This window comes from Lynx rufus, unplaced genomic scaffold (assembly GCF_022079265.1).
Source record: "Lynx rufus isolate CCGP_SWC_20201006 ecotype Redwood Valley unplaced genomic scaffold, mLynRuf1.p SCAF_2, whole genome shotgun sequence".
Classification (NCBI taxonomy): Eukaryota; Metazoa; Chordata; class Mammalia; order Carnivora; family Felidae; genus Lynx; species Lynx rufus.
Window position 1 is genome coordinate 122,735,168 of NW_025814834.1, and position 20,340 is coordinate 122,755,507.

At 53.3% G+C, this 20,340-nt stretch overlaps 2 protein-coding genes and 1 long non-coding RNA gene across 5 annotated transcripts in view; 2 read left to right on the forward strand and 1 right to left on the reverse strand.

The window, feature by feature from the left end:
- IGSF3 (immunoglobulin superfamily member 3) overlaps positions 1 to 14,422 on the forward strand; it is a 93,199-nt gene extending 78,777 nt beyond the window's left edge. For both annotated transcript variants that reach the window (XM_047083183.1, XM_047083184.1), the window contains exons 8-11: positions 1,406 to 1,816; positions 5,223 to 5,630; positions 8,997 to 9,467; positions 11,255 to 14,422. In XM_047083183.1, coding sequence (XP_046939139.1) covers positions 1,406 to 1,816; positions 5,223 to 5,630; positions 8,997 to 9,467; positions 11,255 to 11,505 — 1,541 coding nt within the window. In that variant the 3' untranslated portion in view covers positions 11,506 to 14,422. The remainder of the gene's footprint in view (positions 1 to 1,405; positions 1,817 to 5,222; positions 5,631 to 8,996; positions 9,468 to 11,254) is intronic.
- A 1,831-nt stretch (positions 14,423 to 16,253) lies between these two features.
- LOC124514647 (uncharacterized) lies at positions 16,254 to 17,549 on the reverse strand. The gene is made up of 3 exons (XR_006962645.1): positions 17,025 to 17,549; positions 16,612 to 16,644; positions 16,254 to 16,520 (listed from the first exon to the last, which is right to left on the reverse strand). It is a non-coding gene; the product is annotated as an uncharacterized LOC124514647 (long non-coding RNA).
- Positions 17,550 to 18,235: 686 nt separating this feature from the next.
- The window catches only part of CD58 (CD58 molecule), a 40,278-nt gene continuing 38,173 nt past the window's right edge, over positions 18,236 to 20,340 (forward strand). The window contains exon 1 of one of the 2 annotated variants that reach the window (XM_047082768.1): positions 18,236 to 18,423. In XM_047082768.1, the coding sequence (XP_046938724.1) occupies positions 18,354 to 18,423 (70 nt within the window). In that variant the 5' untranslated portion in view covers positions 18,236 to 18,353. The remainder of the gene's footprint in view (positions 18,424 to 20,340) is intronic. The other variant, XM_047082766.1, reaches the window with a different exon arrangement.

The window sequence follows — 20,340 nt, forward strand, 5'->3', positions numbered from 1 at the left end:
TTCTTGTCCCTAGAGTGGCTTTTGTCGTAATGGTGTTGGGTATCAGATCCCGCCATCCGCAACGTTTGTCTGTGCGGGACCAGGGCATCCAAGTGACTGTCTGCGGCTTTTAGAAATTTGAGTTGGGGTGTGAAAAGGTGCTTGCACTGATAGCTCCCCAGGAGGAATTCGGAGTTACATCTTCTTCCTTTTTTAAAACTTTTTCAGTACGGAGAGGATGGTCGGTAGCGGGAAAGCAGAGCCAAGTGTAATAAAGATGGAGTGGGTATGATCGCAGGTTACCTACGTAAGATATATGTCATTCGACCTTGGCTTCCTGCCACCTCAAAGGCGAGCATAGCCATTAATTAGCAGGTAGGGTGGCACTCCGGAGTCTGCCCTCCCTTCCGGTTTTGGAGCAGGGTGGAGAGGGGAAGGACACTGGAGGTGGCTCCGTTCTGTCCCATTGCTCGGCATTTCCTTCTCTGCCCTCTCCCTCTCTCTGCCCCCAGGAAGATCACCCCGGCAATCCCCGAACCACCTGCTACCATATTTCTCTCACATGCTCTCCCCCCACATATCCCAGCAGACACTGATTGAGTGCTTTTCCATAGCCCAGGCGCTGTGCCAGGCTCTGGGGGTGCAGTGATGAGAACATCCCCTAGGCAGGACAGTGTTCTTCAGGGCATTCCTAGCACTTATTAGATTCAGGAGGGGCACACTCAAAATACTTGCAGACTGCAAGGGAAAAGCTTGATCTCTACCCACAGGGCGCTCAGAGGCTAGGGTGGAAGAGAGACTAAGGAAAAACTTCCGGAAGATATGTAGAAGACGTCGTGCCAGGGCAGAGAGGGGCTGCTGGCCCAGTAGGATGGGAGGGAAAGAGGGGGCATGGAAGGACGAGGGCACAGAAGGATCGGGGGTGTGGAGGGAGATGGTGGAAGGACATAGGCAGAGAGGACAGCTGAGCAGAGACCAGAGCTCAAGGAGGAGGTGCAGGGGGCTGGGGAGGGGTGGGGGCGCTGGAGGGGTGAGTCACTGAGATGAGTGAGGACAGTTGGGTAAGAGCCAAATCCTGGAGGGACTTTGTACTGTGAAAAGGAATTTTTTTTTCCTTTATGAGCTCAAGCATTTGGGAGCCATTGAACTTCCTAGGCAGGCAAATGATTGAAGTTTCAGCTGGGTCCCCTGGAGGCTGCGTGCAGGTGAGGGGAGCAGGGAGGAGACAGGTGGAGGGATGTTGGGGTAAAACCGGCTCCGTGCAGCCTCCCTCATACCGAGCCATGCTTCTAAGGAAGCCCGCCCGCGGCCGGCCCTCCCGGAACCGTGCGGGGCAAAACCAGGCTGGAGGCCGCACGTGAGGCTGGGGACGTTCCTGGGCAGGTGTGTGCAGTGATTGTGCTGAATCGCCCCCTTTCCTTTGCAGTGACAAAGCTGCAGGTGAGCAAGTCGAAGAGGACCCTCACTCTGGTGGAAAACAGGCCCATCCAGCTGAACTGCTCGGTTAAGTCTCAGACCAGCTCGAACTCCCACTTTGCGGTGCTCTGGTACGTGCATAAGCCCTCGGATGCCGACGGGAAGCTCATCCTGAAAACCACCCACAGCTCCGCCTTCGAGTACGGCACCTATGCCGAGGAGGAGGGCCTGAGGCCCCGGCTGCAGTTCGAGAGGCACGTTTCCGGGGGCTTGTTCAGCCTCACCGTGCAGAGGGCCGAGGTCAGTGACAGTGGCAGCTACTACTGCCACGTGGAGGAGTGGCTGCTGAGCCCCAACTATGCCTGGTACAAGCTGGCCGAGGAGGTTTCGGGGCGCACAGAAGTCACTGTGAAGCGGCCAGGTAAGACAAGGGCGTGGCCGGCATGGGGTTAGTACAGAGAGGCTTCCTGGGGGTGACAGGGCTCTGTGGGGTCCACACGGGGTGTGGGTGCAGGTGCAGAGACCTGCCTGGGGGTGACGGGGTGCCGCAGGGTCCACACGGGGTGTGGGTGCAGGTGCAGAGACCTGCCTGGGGGTGACGGAGTGCCGCAGGGTCCATGCGGGGTGTGGGTGCAGGTGCAGAGACCTGCCTGGGGGTGACGGAGTGCCGCAGGGTCCACACGGGGTGTGGGTGCAGGTGCAGGGGCCGTCACTCTGGTGCACTGTGGGCTGCCCACTTTGTCTGCAGTGAGAGCGTCCTGGTGCTGAGGGCAACCCCAGGAAAGCGTCCGTGACTCTGCTCTTACGGACAGCGTCTTCCTTACCAGGGAGAGGCCCAAGGGGGGGCTGTGCTGAGCAAGAGGTGGCAAGGGAGGGTCCCTGGCAGCTCCTGGGTCTCCTTTTGGGTTTGCAGGTCACGCCCCGGAGCTCAGTCTGGCGCCAGCTCCATAGCCAGCATTCTGACCCAGAGGGCACTTTCTAGTCTCTGTCCTCTGCTTCCCCTTTCTTTCTTACTACCCATTTCAGGAACCCTCCCTGTCTGCAAAGCGATCTGCCCCTCTGCCTCCTCTCAGACTGTGGGTGCGGCCCTCATTCTGCTGCCTGACAAACTGGGCTGGCACCTGACGTCTGCTGGAATGCTTCCTGGGCTGGGGGGAGCTTTCTACATCTGCAGGCCTCATGGGTGGAAAACCCCCCTCCATGTAATTTCCCTCCAGGTTTAGGTCTGCCCCTGGAACAGCCCAGGATAACTTTGGGTCATATCTTTTCACATGTGAAGGGTGCCCCGTCAGTCTCCCTTTCCCCTTGTTAAAGAGCTCTAAGCCCCAACTGATGTAGCCTTAAGCTCCCTGTCCATCCCTCATATCTGCGTGGCCTGTGATTTGTTGTGGCTGCCTGTCCTTCCTGATGGGCGGGGGTGCTACCCTAAGTCCCATCTCCATGCATTCGTTTATATGCTGTCCTCTCTGCCTGGAACGCCCCTCTCCCACTGCCTCTCCCCTGTCTCTACCCCATCCCCAAGACTTCACTCGACATCACCTCCAGGAAGCCTTCCATGCTTTCTCCCATATCGCCAGAGGTTCCTTTTTCGTTATAAAATACCTAATGTAACAATTATTTGTTTGCAATTCTTTTCTACTCTAAGCACTTTGAGGACAGGGCTGTGTCTTTGTATTTTCAGCCACTGGCATGGTGCCGTTAATAAATATTGATTGAATAAGGAACAGATGGCTGCTTTCCTTGGACACCCCAGGGCCTTTGTAGTTACTGTTCTCTTAGCCTGGAACAGGTTGACCATAGATCTTCATTTATCTCATTCTTCCTCAGAGAGGTGTTTCTAGCTCATTTTAACTAAAATAGCATCCTAGTCACTTTGTACCCCTTTCTCTGTCCCCTGCCTAGCACACACCCCCACCTGGCATTCTGTTTCTTTACTTATTCATATGTAAGGAATTATAAACTGCTTATTCGTATTTATACATATGGAAATTCACTCATCATGAAATATGTGTTATATATAGAAGTGTGCGTGTGCGTGTGTGTGTGTGTGTATTTTTTACCTTTCTGTTCCCATGGTTTGTCTCCCAGGAAGCCTCAATAAACACTTGTTCAGACAGCACATAGGACCAGATGCAGAGGCCTGGACGTGGCCTGACCCCCTCTTTTCCCTCCAGATGTTGTATTGCTAAGACTGCCCCAGTGCAAATTGTCACCCCCCTCAGTGGCACTTTCAGGAACCCTTCTGCTGATGTATTGCAGAGGAAGCTCTGGTCTGCCTGGTCCCTCTTGGTATTTCCAGAGACCTCAGGCCAGTCCTTGGGACTTTTGAAAACTGGCATTTGTCATTTGGCCTACACGGGTTCTCTTAGGTTTCTGTTCTTCCTGTCTGTTTTCAGTTCTGGTCACTTTGTCTGGTGGGAGGACATGATCCCCCCGCCCACCAGATGTGTCATCCTTTCCCTTCACTTGTTTGTGCAGAAACTAAGAGAATCTTGGTGGATCCTAAATTTATTGAGGGACTCCCCCCATCTGAGACTACAGACCCACAGTGAGCTCACTGGGGCAGGAAGGATGTTTGTCAAAATCCATGTAGGGAGAGCCATCTCTGGGGAATATTAACACCATAAACAGAAAACGCACAAGACCCTGATTAAAACAACATGTTCCTCCTTTTCAGTTGAGAGTTTTCGTTTCTTTTTTTTTTTTTTCCTTCCTCTGCTTCTCCTTTCTCTACACACCAGCCCTCTTCTTTTTTTTTTTTTTTTTTTTTTCTGATGAGAAAGAGTATGCTTCTAGAGCTTTTGGAAAACACAAAGAAGAAAATAATCTTTCAACCCAGGACAACTAGAGTTAACATCTTCACACACACACACACACACACACACACACACACACACACGTATATGTATATTCTGGGGAGACCAGTTATTTAAAACAGTTTTTCTGTTATTTTTAATTTTTGACCTTTTAATACCAAAGGGTATTGCCTTCCATTGTGAAATACTCGGGAAGTTTTGAAATGTAAAAAGTAAAACGTGACGGTGCGCGGCCCTCTCCCTCTTCAAATGTCACTCCAAAGGTCTCCTTCCCCAGGTGTTCCTGCAGTTCTGTAGCTGTTTGATCTCTCTGGTCCAGATAGACTCATTAGGACCTTTTATGAAATTACACGCCTGTCATCTGGGTGTACCATCATTAACGACACTTTTCTCTCTAGAGGAGGATCTGATGGGCTGAGCTGTCAAGTCACTGGTTCCATCCATATCGGCCTTTTCTTCACTAATGTCAGATCAGTTCTGTTCCCACCTCGAGAGGGAACCCGAGAAAGCAAGGACTGCGGTTCCTAAGGCCAACTCGGGGACATATTTAAACTGCTTCCTCTGTAGTTCTTTGGTGGTGGACAGTCCGGTGTATTCTAGCCATCCTGTGGTCAGTTTTTAAAATTTGCTCTGGGCTTGAAAGGGGGTCTCAGCACGCCCTTTCCTGCCTGTCCCTTCGCAGCCACCCCTCTGGTCAGCTGTATGCTTATGGTCTGCTGTCACTGGGTGTGGAGGCATCCATAGCTCATGCTTGTCCTCCTCTGTGCATCTGAATCAACGAGATATAAATTGGGGGACAGCTGTTACCATGAACGCTGATAGTCCGGGCATTCAGACACGCGATCCAGGAACGCATTATGTGTAGGGCGCTCCACCCGGAAGTGTTTCTGCTGATGGAGTGTGCCGCTGCCCTTTAGCACGGGGAGGGCAGCCGTCGGCCTGCGTTTGCAAAACGTGCATGCGAGCACCTGTTGTGCCTCGCTGCTAGTGTGTCTTTCCTCCCCTTTCCAGACAGCCGCCTGAAGCTCAGCCAAGCACAGGGGAATCTGTCGGTCCTGGAGACGCAGCAGGTGCAGCTGGAGTGTGTGGTGCTGAACCGCACCAGCGCTGCGTCCCAGCTCGTGGTCGAGTGGTTTGTGTGGAAGCCCAACCACCCGGAGCGGGAGACTGTGGCCCGCCTGAGCCGTGAGGCCACCTTCCACTATGGAGAGCAGGCGGCCAAAAACAACCTGAAGGGGCGGCTGCATCTGGAGAGTCCTTCGTCCGGCGTGTATCGGCTGTTCATCCAGAACGTGGCGGTGCAGGACAGCGGGACCTACAGCTGCCGCGTGGAGGAGTGGCTCCCCAGCCCCAGCGGCGTGTGGTATAAGCGGGCAGAGGACACTGCCGGGCAGATGGCTGTTACTGTCATGCGGCCAGGTGAGGCTTCACATCCCCAGGCCCTCACTGCTTTGGGCGTTTCCCCTCGTAAGTGTCCTACTTTGTGCGCCGCGCAAAATACATTGTTTGCGGTTAAACATAGGAGCATTTACATTTTGCGTTTACAATTGTCTCAGATTTTTTTCCCCCTAAGCAAATGGGAAATTGCACATCTGGCTTTGGCCTAAGGTGACCCTGTCTCTTCGCTGGAGTAACATTTTTCACTTGTTGCAGAACACAGAATATTTTCTCTTTAAAGAATACATTCAGATTCAGGAGGTGGTAGATATGCAAAAACTTTTGAAACAGTAGTCGTGCGGTTCAAAAAATTGGGTTTGTAGGTTTTCAGTGGAAAACAATGGATTCATGTGCTTTAAATAGAAAATGATGAAATTTAGTCTTTCACTTCCTAATAATTTTATTGGTGCCGACGACTGTTCTGACTGCGCTGTGTGGCTTTTCTTGTCCTTACCATTGTTCCTAAAGTGGCTAAATGCACATAATTACTCGGTATAATGATCGTTACACATTTAAACCCATAATTAAAGCAGAGGTGAGCAGGATTCCTGTGTCCTCTGCAATAACACCTCCTCATTCAAGTCAGAGCGAAAAGTCAGTGCCTCCCCCTGCAGCGGACGTGGGGCAGGAATGAGCTTTGTGACTGGGCCAGTGCGAACGCTCCGTCTTGCCCATTTTCTGAGCATCCCAGGGCCTCTGTTGGTGGTCTGGTGGGAGCATTCGTTATGTTTCCACACCTGCGTGGAGCGGCTGTCTGCCTTGGTGGGACATGGGGGCCTCGCAGCTGTGCTCACCCCATGCGTCACGGAACACACACTTTGATAGTGAACGTGCCCTTTGTTACAGGAAAGGGCATTATCTCTCTGCTCTGTGTCTTGCTGAAGCTGGACAGGAAATCACCTCTGCCTGGGGTTACTCCTATTTGCCATGAGCTTATGTGTTTTCTCTTTTTGCCTTGCTTAGAAACTGCCGCGTGTCTTCTTCCAAAGGTAAATTGGCAGAGACGTGGCATCTGAGTGTGCTCTTCTCCCCGGAGGCTCACCGGCTTGCACGTTGCCAAACCAGGGCTCCAGGTGGCCCAGGGGCAGACAGACATTTCTGGACTGCCCACTGCATTGCAGCTTAACCTACAGGGGAGGGGGAGAAGCACCCTTCTTTCTTGTGGCTTACACCTGAAGCAGGAAAGAGTGCTAAACTGCACAGGGAGATGGTTTGGCCTCTGGCAGAAGGGGACGGACACGGGCCACCACATTAGTGAGAGACATGCTACAGGGAGTGGGGGGAGGACACGGGAAAGTGGGCCTGTTTCATTCAAAACACTTGTATTGAGTCATCACTAAGCACGCGAAAGAGCCAGGAAATTTACATGAACAGTTAAGCGCCGGGGCACCTGCGTGGCTCAGTCAGGTGCCTGACTCTTGGTTTCTGCTCAGGTCATGGTCTCATCGTTCTTGAGTTCAAACCCCTGTTTGTTGTGGAGACTGCTTGGGATTCTCTCCCTCCCTCTGTCTCTCTCTGCTCCTCCCCAACTCAGGCTTGCTCTCTCTCTTTCAAAATAAATATATAAACTTAAAAAAAAAAGTGAGTGCTTACATTGTAAGCATTCAGACGAGAAGAAAGCAAAGGGAGAGTAGGTGGGGAAGAGGCCCTTCCGGGGTCTCTGCCATCTTGCCATTGCGTGGCATCACATTGGCCAGCCGCTGGGAGCTTTGGGACACCAGCTTGGTAGGCTCTGCAGGGCGAAGGTGCCCTAGGATGTGCCTTAATCTGTAGGATTCCTCTCTGATGGCTCAGGACACAGTCAGCCATGATCTCTGGAAGGATAAACCGATGTGCAAGGGAGCAGGAGTCTCTATGATAGGGTATTCTCCACCCTGCCACGTTGCCTTCCAGCGTGTTCTCCCCCACCGGTGCTGGGCCGAGGCACACTTCCCACCACCTGTACCCAGGTCCTGAGCTTTCAGGTGCCCGTGACGCACACCAAGATTCTGGATGGGGGTGTACGGGGGCTTGGCAGAGCCCCACAAAGGTGGGGGTGCCCAGCCTTGTGTTCACCTGTGAGCGACATGAAGCCAATTCATTGAAAGCCCAGGACAGTACCTGGGAAGTGGTCCTGTTTGGTCTTTATCCAAGCAGAATCCGATTTGGTATCTCTGCTTTTGTGGCTGTTATGTTGGCATGTTTTGCGAGCATTTCATCAACAGGGCCAAACAGGCCATTTAGGAGGGAGGGAACGGATTATTTGTTGAGTACCTACCCCAGTGAGCCAAACAAAGGCAGGGGGGAGGCAGCAAAATGAAGATAGAGATTATAGCTGCCTGGTGGTGTCTGTGAGGTCTGACTCACCTGCTTGGGTAACCTCTCCACGGCTGTTTTGTGTCTCCAATCTCTGTCGGGAAGATGCTGTCCGGGACATCCTTCTGGGGTCTGTGCTCAAGGTGAGGGGCACTTTCGGGTCTGTTGTCTATGGCTGGGCTTCAGTCCTTGGAGAATACTTACCTCCTCGGTTCCCTGGGGCATAGGTAACCATCTACATGCACACAGTTTAAACTCCAGAACTGCTGAAGGGTGAATTCCTTGTCCAGGGTTGCCATAACAAATTAGTGCAAGCTTCGTAGCCTAAAACAACAAAAATTTATTGTCTGATGGTTCTGGAGGCTAGTGGTCTAGAAGCAAATTATCAGCAGGGCCAGGCTTCCCCCGCTGAAGTTTCTAGGGAAGAATCCTTCCTTGCCTCTTCCAGCTTCTCTGTGGTCTCAAGTATTCCCTGGCTTGTGGCTGCATTGCCCCAGTTCACACGGCCTTCTCTCTGTGTGGCCCCTTCTCTTCTCATCAGGACACCAGTCGTTGCATGTAGTGCCCACCCTAAATCCAGTAGGAGTTCATCACACCTGCAAAGACTTTATTTCCAAATAAGGTCACATTCTGAAGTTCCAGATAGGCATGAATCTTGGGGGTGGGGGGACCCTTCAGCCACTGCAAGAGGTTACAGTGAAAGTAAGTGTCCCTTCCTCCCCGGATTCCCATGAGCAGCCGTGTTACCCACCTCTTGTGAGTTCTTCCACAGATATTTTGTGCAAATGTAACCAAATCCACGTGTCCGAACAAAACACATTTTCTTCTGCATACAGTGGCACACAGGGTGCACAGCTCTCCTGTAGTCTAGCCATCTTCCTTGGGCCCTTCCTCATCTCTGCCATGTACTACTGCCTTACTCCTTCCAGTAGTAGTTGTGTATTGTATGTTACTGTGTTACTAGAGTGTATTTGGTGATGGACACACGGGTTGTTTTGAGCAGAGAAACTAAAACAGCCTCTTCCTCCTTTTTTTGCCCCTCACCTCCCCCAGATGCCGCCCTGCAGGTGGACACGGTGGTCCCCAATGCCACGGTGTCCGAGAAGGCAGCTTTCCAGCTGGACTGTAGCATCGTTTCTCGATCAAGTCAGGACTCCCGCTTTGCCGTGGCCTGGTACTCTCTGAGGACTAAAGCTGGAGGGGAAAAGGGAGGCCCTGGCCTGGGAGAACAGGAGGAGGAGGAGGGGGACGAGGAGGAAGAAGAGGACCTCACAGAGCGGACGGCCCTGCTGAGCGTGGGCCCAGATGCTGTCTTTGGCCCAGAAGGCAGCCCGTGGGAGGGCCGGCTTCGCTTCCAGAGGCTCTCCCCCTTGCTCTACCGGCTCACCGTGCTGCAGGCCAGCCCCCGGGACACGGGGAACTACTCGTGCCGCGTGGAGGAGTGGTTGCCCGGCCCCCAGAAGGAATGGTACCGGCTGACGGAGGAGGAGTCGGCCCCCATCGGCATCCGTGTTCTGGACACAAGTGAGTTTTCCCAGGTTACAGGGGAAGGAGGTCCCTGCTGGTTCCAACTGTTGATTCCAGCGGTCTGGAAGAATGAAATCAGAGCTCGATTATGGCTCAGTAAGTGGTTTTCCCACCTGTCCCAGGCATATCGGCTTTGAAACACCAGTTTGTGGAATTGACCCTTGACTGCCCCACGTGGGTAGGAATTAAAGTGATCACAAGCCTGATGTCCCACCAGATTCTATTTTAGTGAGAGCTCATCGTCCAAGTATATTGGTAGGTGTTACTGGTGGCTCCATAGCCAGCCTGGCCCCTCCTTAGCCAGTTACCGTGTTTCAGACTCATAAGAAGGGAGAAAAAAAACCCAAAACAATGAAGCCTGAGTACGGTCTGTGTTCTTGGCTAATGTGTATTTTGGAGGGTGATTTCGAGGTTTAGGGGGATGTCGCATGGTTGGGAGAACCAGCTAGTAGAAGGGCAGTGGGTGATGCCACAGGGCATCTGGGAAGGGCTTAGCGGCGGCCCTGCTCCCTTGGTCCAGGACTCGGACTTCTCACCCAATCAAGGAACTCCATGGACAGAGACCAGAGGAAATAATGGCTGTGCTGAATAATTTGTTCTAACAGGGCACTCTTACAGTTGCCTTTTGTCAGAGCGTGGGACATGGCAGACTGAAGGCGGTGTTTGTTACAGTAGAATTAGCCTGGAACGCAGAAAGACAGAATCTGCTAGAAACTGTAACTTCGTTTCCGTTTCAGCCAATGCATTTTACTAGGTAATTCTGACTTGAATGTTTGAGCTTTGTCAGCTTTTTCTTTTCTTTGACTACCTCCTGTTGATTAGATGGAACCATATGAAATTGAGGTTTTGTAAGTGAAAAGTGGGTGGAGCGGGGAACTATCAGCGATTTCATGTACTGTGGAAATCTAATAAACATGTGCTGAGTTTTCTTCATAATACTGATGACAACAGCTGTGCAGTAGAAAAGAACGCAGAGAAAAGCCTAAATGAGACTCAGACCCCTGACAAACTAGTGCATGACCCAAAAGGACAAGGGAAGGTGTTTAGACCCGTCTGCCCACTGCGGATGCCCCTGTTTATTACGTTTCGTAGAACGTGGTGATCAGCCAGCAGCCTTATTTTCCAGCGAAAAGGGCAGGTTACCAGGGGCTGGGCCCCTGCTGAGGCCTTGTGGGTCTGGGAAGTGGGGGGCCGGTTTCATCCTCTTCCATATCCAGAATGAATTCTGTGCAGCCACAGACACACTTTTGGACACTTGTAAATGGTCCGTAATGGCATTTCAGTTGATAATGTTAACCGCTGCTAAAGTTACTCAAGTAAGCATCGTCTCTGGTAAAACTGCTCTGAGAAGCTGGCGGGGAGAGAATGTGTCACTTCCCAGAGAAACCCACTTGGAGCAGAGCTCGGCGCCAAGGGACATGGGAAACACCACCGGGCAGGAGGTGCGGACTCGGTGCAGTCAGCATCTTCTTGTAGGGGCAGCTGGGTTCACGGTCAATAAACTACACTTTCTTATATGACTTTCCAAGCCGCAGTCCTGGCTCCCGGTGGGAAATGGGGGGGGGGGGGGCGGGAAATGGCTCCCGCTTTGAATGACCTTCCAGCTGTGAGTGGAAGGAGGCGCCGCTGTGAGAACCCGGCCAGGAGGGTGGTCCCCCCACCCCTGGCAGCGGCAAGGGAAGGACAGGGTGGGCGCGGGGGTTGCGGGTGGGCTGGGCCAGGTCTTGAGGCGCAGAGGCGGGCGGTCCAGGCTCTCAGCCCTCACTGTCCTGCCTCTGTTTCAGGTTCCACCCTGCAGTCCATCATCTGCTCCAACGACGCACTCTTCTACTTTGTCTTCTTCTACCCCTTCCCCATCTTCGGCATCCTCATCATCACCATCCTGCTGGTGCGCTTCAAGAGCCGTAACTCCAGCAAGAGCTCCGATGGGAAGAATGGGGTGCCCCTGTTGTGGATCAAAGAACCACACCTCAACTACTCCCCCACATGCCTGGAGCCCCCTGTGCTCAGTATCCACCCAGGAGCCATAGACTAAGGGGACCGCAGCGGCCCTCAGCCGCGGAGGAGCTGACAGTCTCCCTTCCTGCCTCTTGCTCTGTGATCGGACGGCGGGCAGACGGCGCTGCAACTCTTGGAGTGCTCTTCTGGCAGCCAACAGTCAGACTTGAGCAAAGTTCCAAGTCCCGGATCCGGCACAGAGACAGACCGCCTCTAGGTGGCAGTCGTGGTCGGTTAGCTGTTGGAGCAGATGTCCTTATCCTGCAGAATTAGGCTTCTTGTTTTTGTTTTTGGTAATGTAGTGAGTAGCTCCAGATGCCACATCTACTCACTGATTTATATCGTATTCTCAGATAGATGTTACAGGGGTTCTTATTCTTTGTAAGGGACTCTTTTTAAATCCCTCCGGTTTACCCTTCTTGGGTTCCGTAATGTTGCGGACGAATTTCTCGTAACATACCACCGATGGCCAAAGGGAGGACGGACTTTTTGGTGCAAAGGAATCTCTTCCGGGACTCTTTGTTTCTGCATACTTGAAAATACTACTCACGGATCAGAAACATGCCCAAACGTTTTTTACTTTCTTAACGAGACTTGAAAATTATGTGTCACGCGGGCCCAATTTGTATCTTATCTTTTCCCTCAGCTGGAGTTGTTGGAACCACTTTGTAGTCAAGATGAAAGCATTGAATTTTGCTTCAAAGAACTGTGTACGTACGGGAGGAATCCTGCATAACCCCATTAGAGTAGACGATGCCCGACCGGACTGTCAGGGAAACAAAAGTAGGCTTCATTCCAACCTTGCCAAAAAATTATATATTAAAAAAAAAAAAATCACAACTTTGTTGGAGAACAAGTCGAAAGCCCCAAACAGCACACGCTCTGCTGGCTAACCTGGACAGAAGGCTGCATTTAGCAGCCACTGACTTTCAGATTGATCAAAGCCAGTGATTAGTGAAGGAAGGAAACAAGGCTAGTTGTTGGCTTGATCTGTTTCGCAGGAGCGGCCTCGAACTGGTAACTGTGTGCGGGTGGGCTTCTATTTTAAGGTGCTTTGCCACACTCTTAAAGGAAAGTGGCCAGTGAGCCTGAAAAGGGGGCCGTGCTGAACTGAACACACAGGGCCCAAGCAGCCACCGTATGCACCCTACACCGGAGGGCACGGGGCCCAGCAGACCGCTGAGTTTCTCCAGGAGTCGGTGGTGGGAGGGCGGTGGTTTCCAGAGCCTGGAAGTTGGAGACCAGGGGAGAGATCACCACCACCCTGGAGATACGAAGACTAGGTTTTTCTTCTTCCTTCCAACTAGATTTCTCTCCAAGGTAACGGTGTCTTTCTCATTCACCATTTCTCTCTCCATGTGTCTCACTGCCGTAAGAGTATCTGCCTAGGAGAGGTCCAGACACAGCCCGTCTGTAACCCTTGCAGACCATCTATTCTCGGCTTAGAGTCACCTCATGCCGGTGCAGGGTTTTGCCCTTCCCCTTCTTAGATCTTGTTTGTGGTCTTAGGTGATTTGGTTGTTCACGGTTATGGTGGCTTTTTATTCGAATGCCCATTAGAGCCCAACAAGGCCCCAGTCGCCCTGTTCGTTCACACTATGGAGCAGGATGCTTAGCACCCGCCCCCCCCCCCCCCCCCGCTCCTGTGCCCTTTTGCTCACCCCAGGGGAGAAGCGTGCCCTGACTTTCCTATATTTTGCTGGCCAAGAACGCCATCCCCTTTCCTCCGGGAACTTGCACCTTGAACCCCAAGGGTACACCCTGCTTAGAAAAAGCCACCAGGGATTCCAGAGCGAAGTCTGAGCAGAGGGATTGTTGTCTGTCCTGAGACTCAACAGACTTCACGAGAGGCCGTGTGGGTGCCCATCTGCATCAGGGTCTTTGGGTGCGCAGGTGGTGGCCTGGGTTTTCAGCAGACGCCTTGCTGTGCCGCAGCCCAGGGGAAGCAAGGTGACGGACTGGCTTATGTAGTAGACCGGTCTCCTCTTCCTCCCCGCACACCAGTGCTGTCCTCTGAGACCCTGTGTAGGCACCACACCTTAATCCCTAACACGCTCATTTCCATGTATTATGTATGCTGCAGCAACGCTTTGGGGCTACAGTCAGGCTCAGGGGTGAGGGAAGGAGGCAGTCCTTTGCCCCATTTCTTCATTACAGGCGCGTGGGCTTTCTGTGGGAAATCGGCCCCTGCCTTGTAGCCTGAGTGCTTGAGGGAAGATGCCCGGCTTTCCTCTGTGTGAAGGGAAAGATGCCAGAGGGCTGGGACTGGCTGTGTAACTACTAAGAGCCCAGCTTGCCCACAGGTATAGAAAAGTAGGTGATGCACGCAATTAAAGATGTGGAGCGGTTACAGGAAATTTGAAAGGAAGAAAAGAAACCGAAGCCAGTATTTTAGTAATTTTTTTTTTTTCCCGTGTGTATCTTCTGTTGGGCTGGGGGATACCATCAAAGGGTGAGCTTTTCAGCTTTCTGTGAAGATCCCCAGGACCTTGTTTGGCCATTTCTATGGAAATGTGTGTGGTGTCAGATGAGCGGTAATGGTGCCCTCCAGTGGCTGGGAGACCTCATTGCACATGGCCTGCCGGAGCTCGGGGCATTGGACCAGGAGAGGAAAAATTGCCAACTGGTTCTCTGGACGTATTTACCTACGGCTACAATGTTGCATTAATGAAAAACTACACTGTGCTAGGCCCATTCCGGACACGGATACCACCCGCACCCTCTTTCATCAGGGTGTTTCTGTAGCAGGTTTTCATATTCTTTTCAAACAATGGTTTCTCTGCGTTTATTGTTGAAAAAAACAGGTGGGGTAAGAAAACTACCCATGCATGATGTAGAGAGCTGTTGATTTGTTTTTGTTTGTTTGTTTTTTTAAAGGAAAACTATTTGTAAAATGTTGCACTAAAATGTTTTATATACACTTCAGAGACCTGTAGTAAATTATGTTGAAAATATGGCTGTTTACAGTTACTGGAGTACACGGTCCTTCTTTCTACCCCCCCCCCCCCACCCCCACCCCTCCCACCCCTTAACAGCCTGTCTTGCTCTGTGACACTGTGCCCTGGGGGTCTGGAGTTCCGCTGCTGACTTTGGCCTGCTGGGCTCCAGGGTCAAGAATTGCAGCCTTCACCGCCACATCCTGCCCCACAGCCTAAAGCGTGCCTTTGTACAAACGATGACTTAAAAAAAAAAAAAAACAACAACAACGCTTTCTCGACACTTGACTGTCATCTGCTGAGAACGTATCGTAAAAGGCTACGCGGCCTCTAGATCCGTGCAACACACAATACACCCGGAGTCCCCAGAGGCGGTTTTGGAATGGAACTTGTGAGCCTAGCTTTCCTTTTTAGCGGGGTGGGACAGGATGGGGTGGGAGGAAACTGGCGGAGAAGGGGAGAAGGAACAGCAGGAACAGAGGCGGAGGGCCTCTGCAGCAAGACCACACCATCTCTCCCAAACGATGTGCTGCTGTCCTGACCCGGGAAATCGTCAGCAAGCATTTTCCAGGATGGAGGACAGAGCGGCACCAGCACACCAGCCTCTGTGCCCTGCACACCTGGAATGCTGGGATGTTTGTGGGGCCCGGGGGGGGGGGGGGAGTTCAGCCCTTCTGCAAAGTGAGAATGACAGAATGATTAAAGCCACAGCAGCCATACAGCATTAGGCAGAACCCATCTGTAATTCTTTAAATGGCACAGAATATGCAAAAGCAACTAGAGGGACGGTAAAAAGCAGAGGGAGGCGCTTCCTTTTCTTTTTCTTCTTTTTAAAAATCAAACCTTTCAGAGGCTTTAATGTGTGTTTCCCCCAGCTCCGCAGCCCTATCTGCAGCATCCTTATCAACTTCTTGCAGCTGCTGGCCTGGCTGGGACTTGAAATGTGATTGTTTATCCCTTGGGTATCCAGAATGGCTCCATGTTAAGCCTTGCATATTACTTTTGCCTAATTTTTTTCCCAAATGCTCTCTTTCTGCCAGGGAACATTTTAAAAAGGGAAGAAGACTGCCCCTCTACGCCTTGGGTGCAAATCTGCCCAGTGTTTATGTAAGTGAAGTGAACGGACACTTCCGAAGCAAGAGGCAGAGACAATTTCCATGTATGTGGGATTTAGGGGTAGTGTTGTGCTCAGTGCATTCTGGAATGTCTAAGCTTCCTTGGGGGTGGGGGGTGGGGGTAGTTACAAGGTTGGCCAGAACTAGAGCCAGGGTACCAGAGAGGGACATGCTTGGAAGAGCAGCCACCCCATGCCACATGAACAGGCTGAAATGAGGCCCCCTTTCTTACCCCTAGTTCATGATTATCTACACTGACAAGCTGATAAAACTGGACCTCTCAATACTGGCCATGGGACGAAAAATATATCTACTCTCCTTTTGATGGCGAGTCCTCAGTATATGAATAGAGCCTTTTTGGCTCGTTGCGTAATCCAGGTCCACCTTTCTGAGCCACTTTTGATTCATGAAGTCGGCTAGGCCATGCATATAAGCTCTTCTAAAAATGCTTGACAGAAGCACAGCATTTCTCTTATTTTTTTTTCAACGTTTTTTATTTATTTTTGGGACAGAGAGAGACAGAGCATGAACGGGGGAGGGGCAGAGAGAGAGGGAGACACAGAATCGGAAACAGGCTCCAGGCTCTGAGCCATCAGCCCAGAGCCCGACGCGGGGCTCGAACCCACGGACCGCGAGATCGTGACCTGGCTGAAGTCGGACGCTTAACCGACTGCGCCACCCAGGCGCCCCTTTTTTTATTTTTTTTTCAACGTTTTTTATTTATTTTGGGGACAGAGAGAGACAGAGCATGAACAGGGGAGGGGCAGAGAGAGAAGCACAGTATTTCTCTTAATAAAAGACCTGACACTGATTGTCAGTCTTGGTCAGAGGAGCGTCCAGCCAAAGAAGACCCAAAGAATCCTATCTCACCCAAAGGCTGGAGACCATGACCTGAAGCATACTTCCCAGCCCCAGGTGACTGGGCAGTAGAGGGTTGGCGGCTCCTGCTGGCCAGTCCCAGCAACGGCACAGCTGCCTATCCCAAAGTTGCACCCGCTCTCCTGCCAAAGGGAGAGAGTGGCAATTTGGATTTCACGTTAGTTGGACTCCCAGTCCTGCCCCTTACTGTGTGTCCTTGGACAAGTCGTTTACCTTCTCTGAGCCTCCGTTTCCTCCTCTGTGAAACTAGGGACAGCAAGAAGATAAAATTATTTCAGGTAATGCACTTAACTAACACAGGGCCTGGCTTAGTGCTCAGCAGATGTTTGCTAGGATCACTTCTTGGTTCAAAAACTCTCAGGGGCTCTCCAGTGTCTAAAAGTTTGACCCTATCCTAACTTTCCCGGTTGGTCTGAGTTCCTACCAGCCAGGGGCAGAGCAGAAACTTGATTTCCTCACGTTTTGTGCTGTTCGCTGCCCCTGCCTCACGTTCCCAGTATCTACACATAGTAGGGGGTGTCTTAAGCTAGCATGCTTCATGGTACGTGACATTGGTCCCAGAAACTTCACCGATAGAGATAGCTTTTAAGATGTTATGGCTGATTTAAGAACTAAGGAATTCTTACGGTTCAAGTGTTTTGAGTGGTTTTGGGATCCTCACTTGATGTTAGAGATGACATCAGCAAGAAAGCACACTTCCGCTTAGTTTCACAAGTGACATGTTAGTGTTTACTAGGACAGGAGGGAGTCCTGTTCATGGGGAGAGCTTCCAGGTCCCGTGGAACTTAGAGTTCCCCTGACTCCCATCACTGGACAGAGGCAATTCCTGTGCAGACAGGGAGACCATCGTGACGAGCTGGTTCTGGGAGCAGAGTAGTTTGGTCTGGGGTCAGACAGGCAGCAGAGAGGGCAAGCCAATCAAGAAGACTAATCACTAGGGTGGAGTGTTCCAGATGACTGCTGCAGCCTGGGCGGGAGGTTTTGGGGGAGGTCACACAGTGAGGGGATCCACCACACCGGACTCCTCAGCCTAAGGGAAAGTCCACAGTTGAGATGGAGGTAGAGAGGAAAACACAGAGGAAACTGAGAAGGGAGAAACCCAAGGCTGGAAGTCCCAGCTCCGGAGGAAGGGAGTGCTGGGCGTCGGGGGCAGCCTTCAGGAAAAGGTGGCTCGACCTCGAACGAGATCGGCGGGACCAGGTAATCCCGCACATCCTAGCAGGGGTCCAAAATGTTTCCTTTTAATGTGCGCGGACAGTGACCCGCAGGAAAGGCGAGCCCCGCGATCTGCTGTTGGAAAGCGCTGAAGGAATGAAGGGCCTGGGAGCCTCCCAGTCCTCTGGGAGAGTCCTCCAGTCACCGCAGAGGCCGGCCGAGCGGGGCGCAGCTCCCCCTCCCCCCACTTGTGGACACAGGCCTCCGTCTCGTCCCAAACGTCCAGCAAAAGTGCTGCAGGAGGAGGAGGAACCAACACAAGCTTGGTTTTAAAGACGCAAGCCACCGTGAAGGGACAGCTCCACAGAGCAGATGGGGAGGCGGCAGAACGACTTTGGGGACCGGGGGGAGGCAGGATGGCGTCTGGAGCAGATGCAGGGTGCGGGGGCGGCGCGCGGCTGCGCCGGACCCGACCGGGAAGGAAGCTCCAGAGTTGGAAGGGGGAGCCAGCCGAGCGCGGGGCGGAGCATGTGGGTGGGGCAGGGCTAGCGAGGGGGCGGGACGGGGCGGGACTAGCAAGGGAGAAGGCGGGGTAGGGCGGGGCCAGCTAGGGTGGGGCGGGGCCAGCGAAGCGGCAGGGAGGGGCCAGCGAGGGTGGGGCGGAGCCAGCGAGGGTAGCGAGGGTGGCGCGGGACCGACGGAGGACGGGACCGGGCCTGCGCGCGGCGCCAGGCGGAGCTGCCCTGGAACTTGCAGCCCACGCTGGCCCAGTCCGGGCATAGAGGCTGGCCGGACGAGCCATGCACGCGGGGAGAGACGGGCTCTTGGCCGCGGGGATTCTCGGTGTGGCCTGTCTGGTGCTCCATTTGGGTGAGTGGAGGCCGCCCCCGGGACCCGGCGGGGACTGGGCGGTGCCGGAGATGTCCGGGGACCCCGGGGTTCCGGCGCCGAGTGGACGGGCGGCGCCCGAGGAGGCTGCAACTTGGGTCGGGGAGCGGGGGGGGGGTGGCGGGGGAAACGCTGCCCGCGGAGAGACTTGTCCCGTCGTCAGCGAGTCTCTCGTGGGTAGTCAGGAAGTAACTTTGACCTTAGGCACCGGAATCCCGGTTGGGAAGAGGGACCGGACTCCAGCTCGCTCACCTCTCCGGCGTAGTTTCCTCTAAGACCCCTCGGAACTCCCTCCCCACCCCCCCACCCCACCCCCCGCCCCAAGTCGTGTCACCTCACGACTCACTGTTTCTCCGGAAGGGTGTGCCTTTTCTAAGTTCCAGGGACTGCTAGCGGCTTCCCCTCCCCCGGGTACTTCGCCGCCGCCAACTTGGTCTGCCCTTTCACTGCTTCCGCTGCCTGGGAGCCCTTTGAGGACGGGGCTGGGCAGCGGGCTCCACCTGCCCGAGGAGTCGGCTGGTCCGCCGCGCGGGGAGGGGGCGCGCGAGCTCGCTCGGCCGCCTGGCGCCCCCGCCCTCGCCGCCCCTTGCCCCCTTGCCCTCTCTCCTCCGACACCGCGCGTTTGACTGGCACTGCTGCCGGCGGGGGACCTGGGACGGGGACTGGCCGAGGGGAGCGTCTGAGTGGGCGATGGCCTCACTCCGGGATTCCTAAGTAGGGCGGCCGGTGCTCTTTCCTGCCCTTTGAAACTCTAAGGGAACTGCCTTCATCCCTTTCCCACTTCTTCAGCCGGATTAACAGCCCCATGAAATAAATGGCTCTGCTGTTACCTCCCCACTTTCTTTCTTTTTTTTTTTTTTTAATTTTTTTTAACGTTTATTTATTTTTGAGACAGAGAGAGACAGAGCATGAACGGGGGAGGGTCAGAGAGAGGGAGACACAGAATCCGAAACAGGCTCCAGGCTCTGAGCTGTCAGCAGAGAGCCCGACGCGGGGCTGGAACTCACGGACCGCGAGATCATGACCTGAGCCGAAGTCGGCCACTTAACCGACTGAGCCACCCAGGCGCCCCCAACCTCCCACTTTCAGTAAACCCCTAACACACACGGTCCTGGCCAAACCCCCGGAACATGTTTATAAACCCTTAACTACTTTTCCTTAACGGGAGGGTTTCCCGTTGGAGGCCCCTTGGCCCAAACTACACATCAATCTTCCAGCCACTGAGTGCCTGTGGGGTACCCATATCTGTGGAGTACAGCTTGCGGGGAGGGGTTGAGAGACCTCAAAAGCGCCTGCATTGCAAGGTACAGAAGTAAATGTAAGACAGGCCTGTGAGCATAAGGTGCTGTGGGCATACAGAGGGAGAGAAGACTGTCGTGAAGTCAGGTATCTCTTGTGAAGCAAAGACTTCAGGGTAGGGAGGGTATGTGAACCTAGCCAACTGGGATATGTGGTGTGTGGACACGCGGTGATGTGGCAGAGGATTCCAAGAGGTGACAAAGACAACTTGGCAGGCGAAGGAGAACTCTTTCTGGGCCTGGCAGAATCGGAACCCTGTGCTTAGGAGGGATAATCTGGCCTCCGTGCAGAGGAAGGGGTGTAACCGGGAGGAATCGGAGGCAGGGAGGCCAGGGCAGGTGCTATCACAGGACCCCAGGAGCTTTGAGGCTTTCCTATGCTGGTGGCCGTGGAAACCAGGAGACACGCAAACAGGCAGAATCTGACTCATTGGGAAGCAGCCCACCAGTGATTAAGAGCATCAGCTCTGGGACGCCTGGATGGCTCAGTCGGTCAAGCATCAGACTGCAGCTCAGGTCATGATTTTATAGTTCGTGAGTTCGAGCCCACATTGGGCTCTCTGCTGTCAGCTCAGAGCCTGCTTCAGATCCTCTGTCCCCC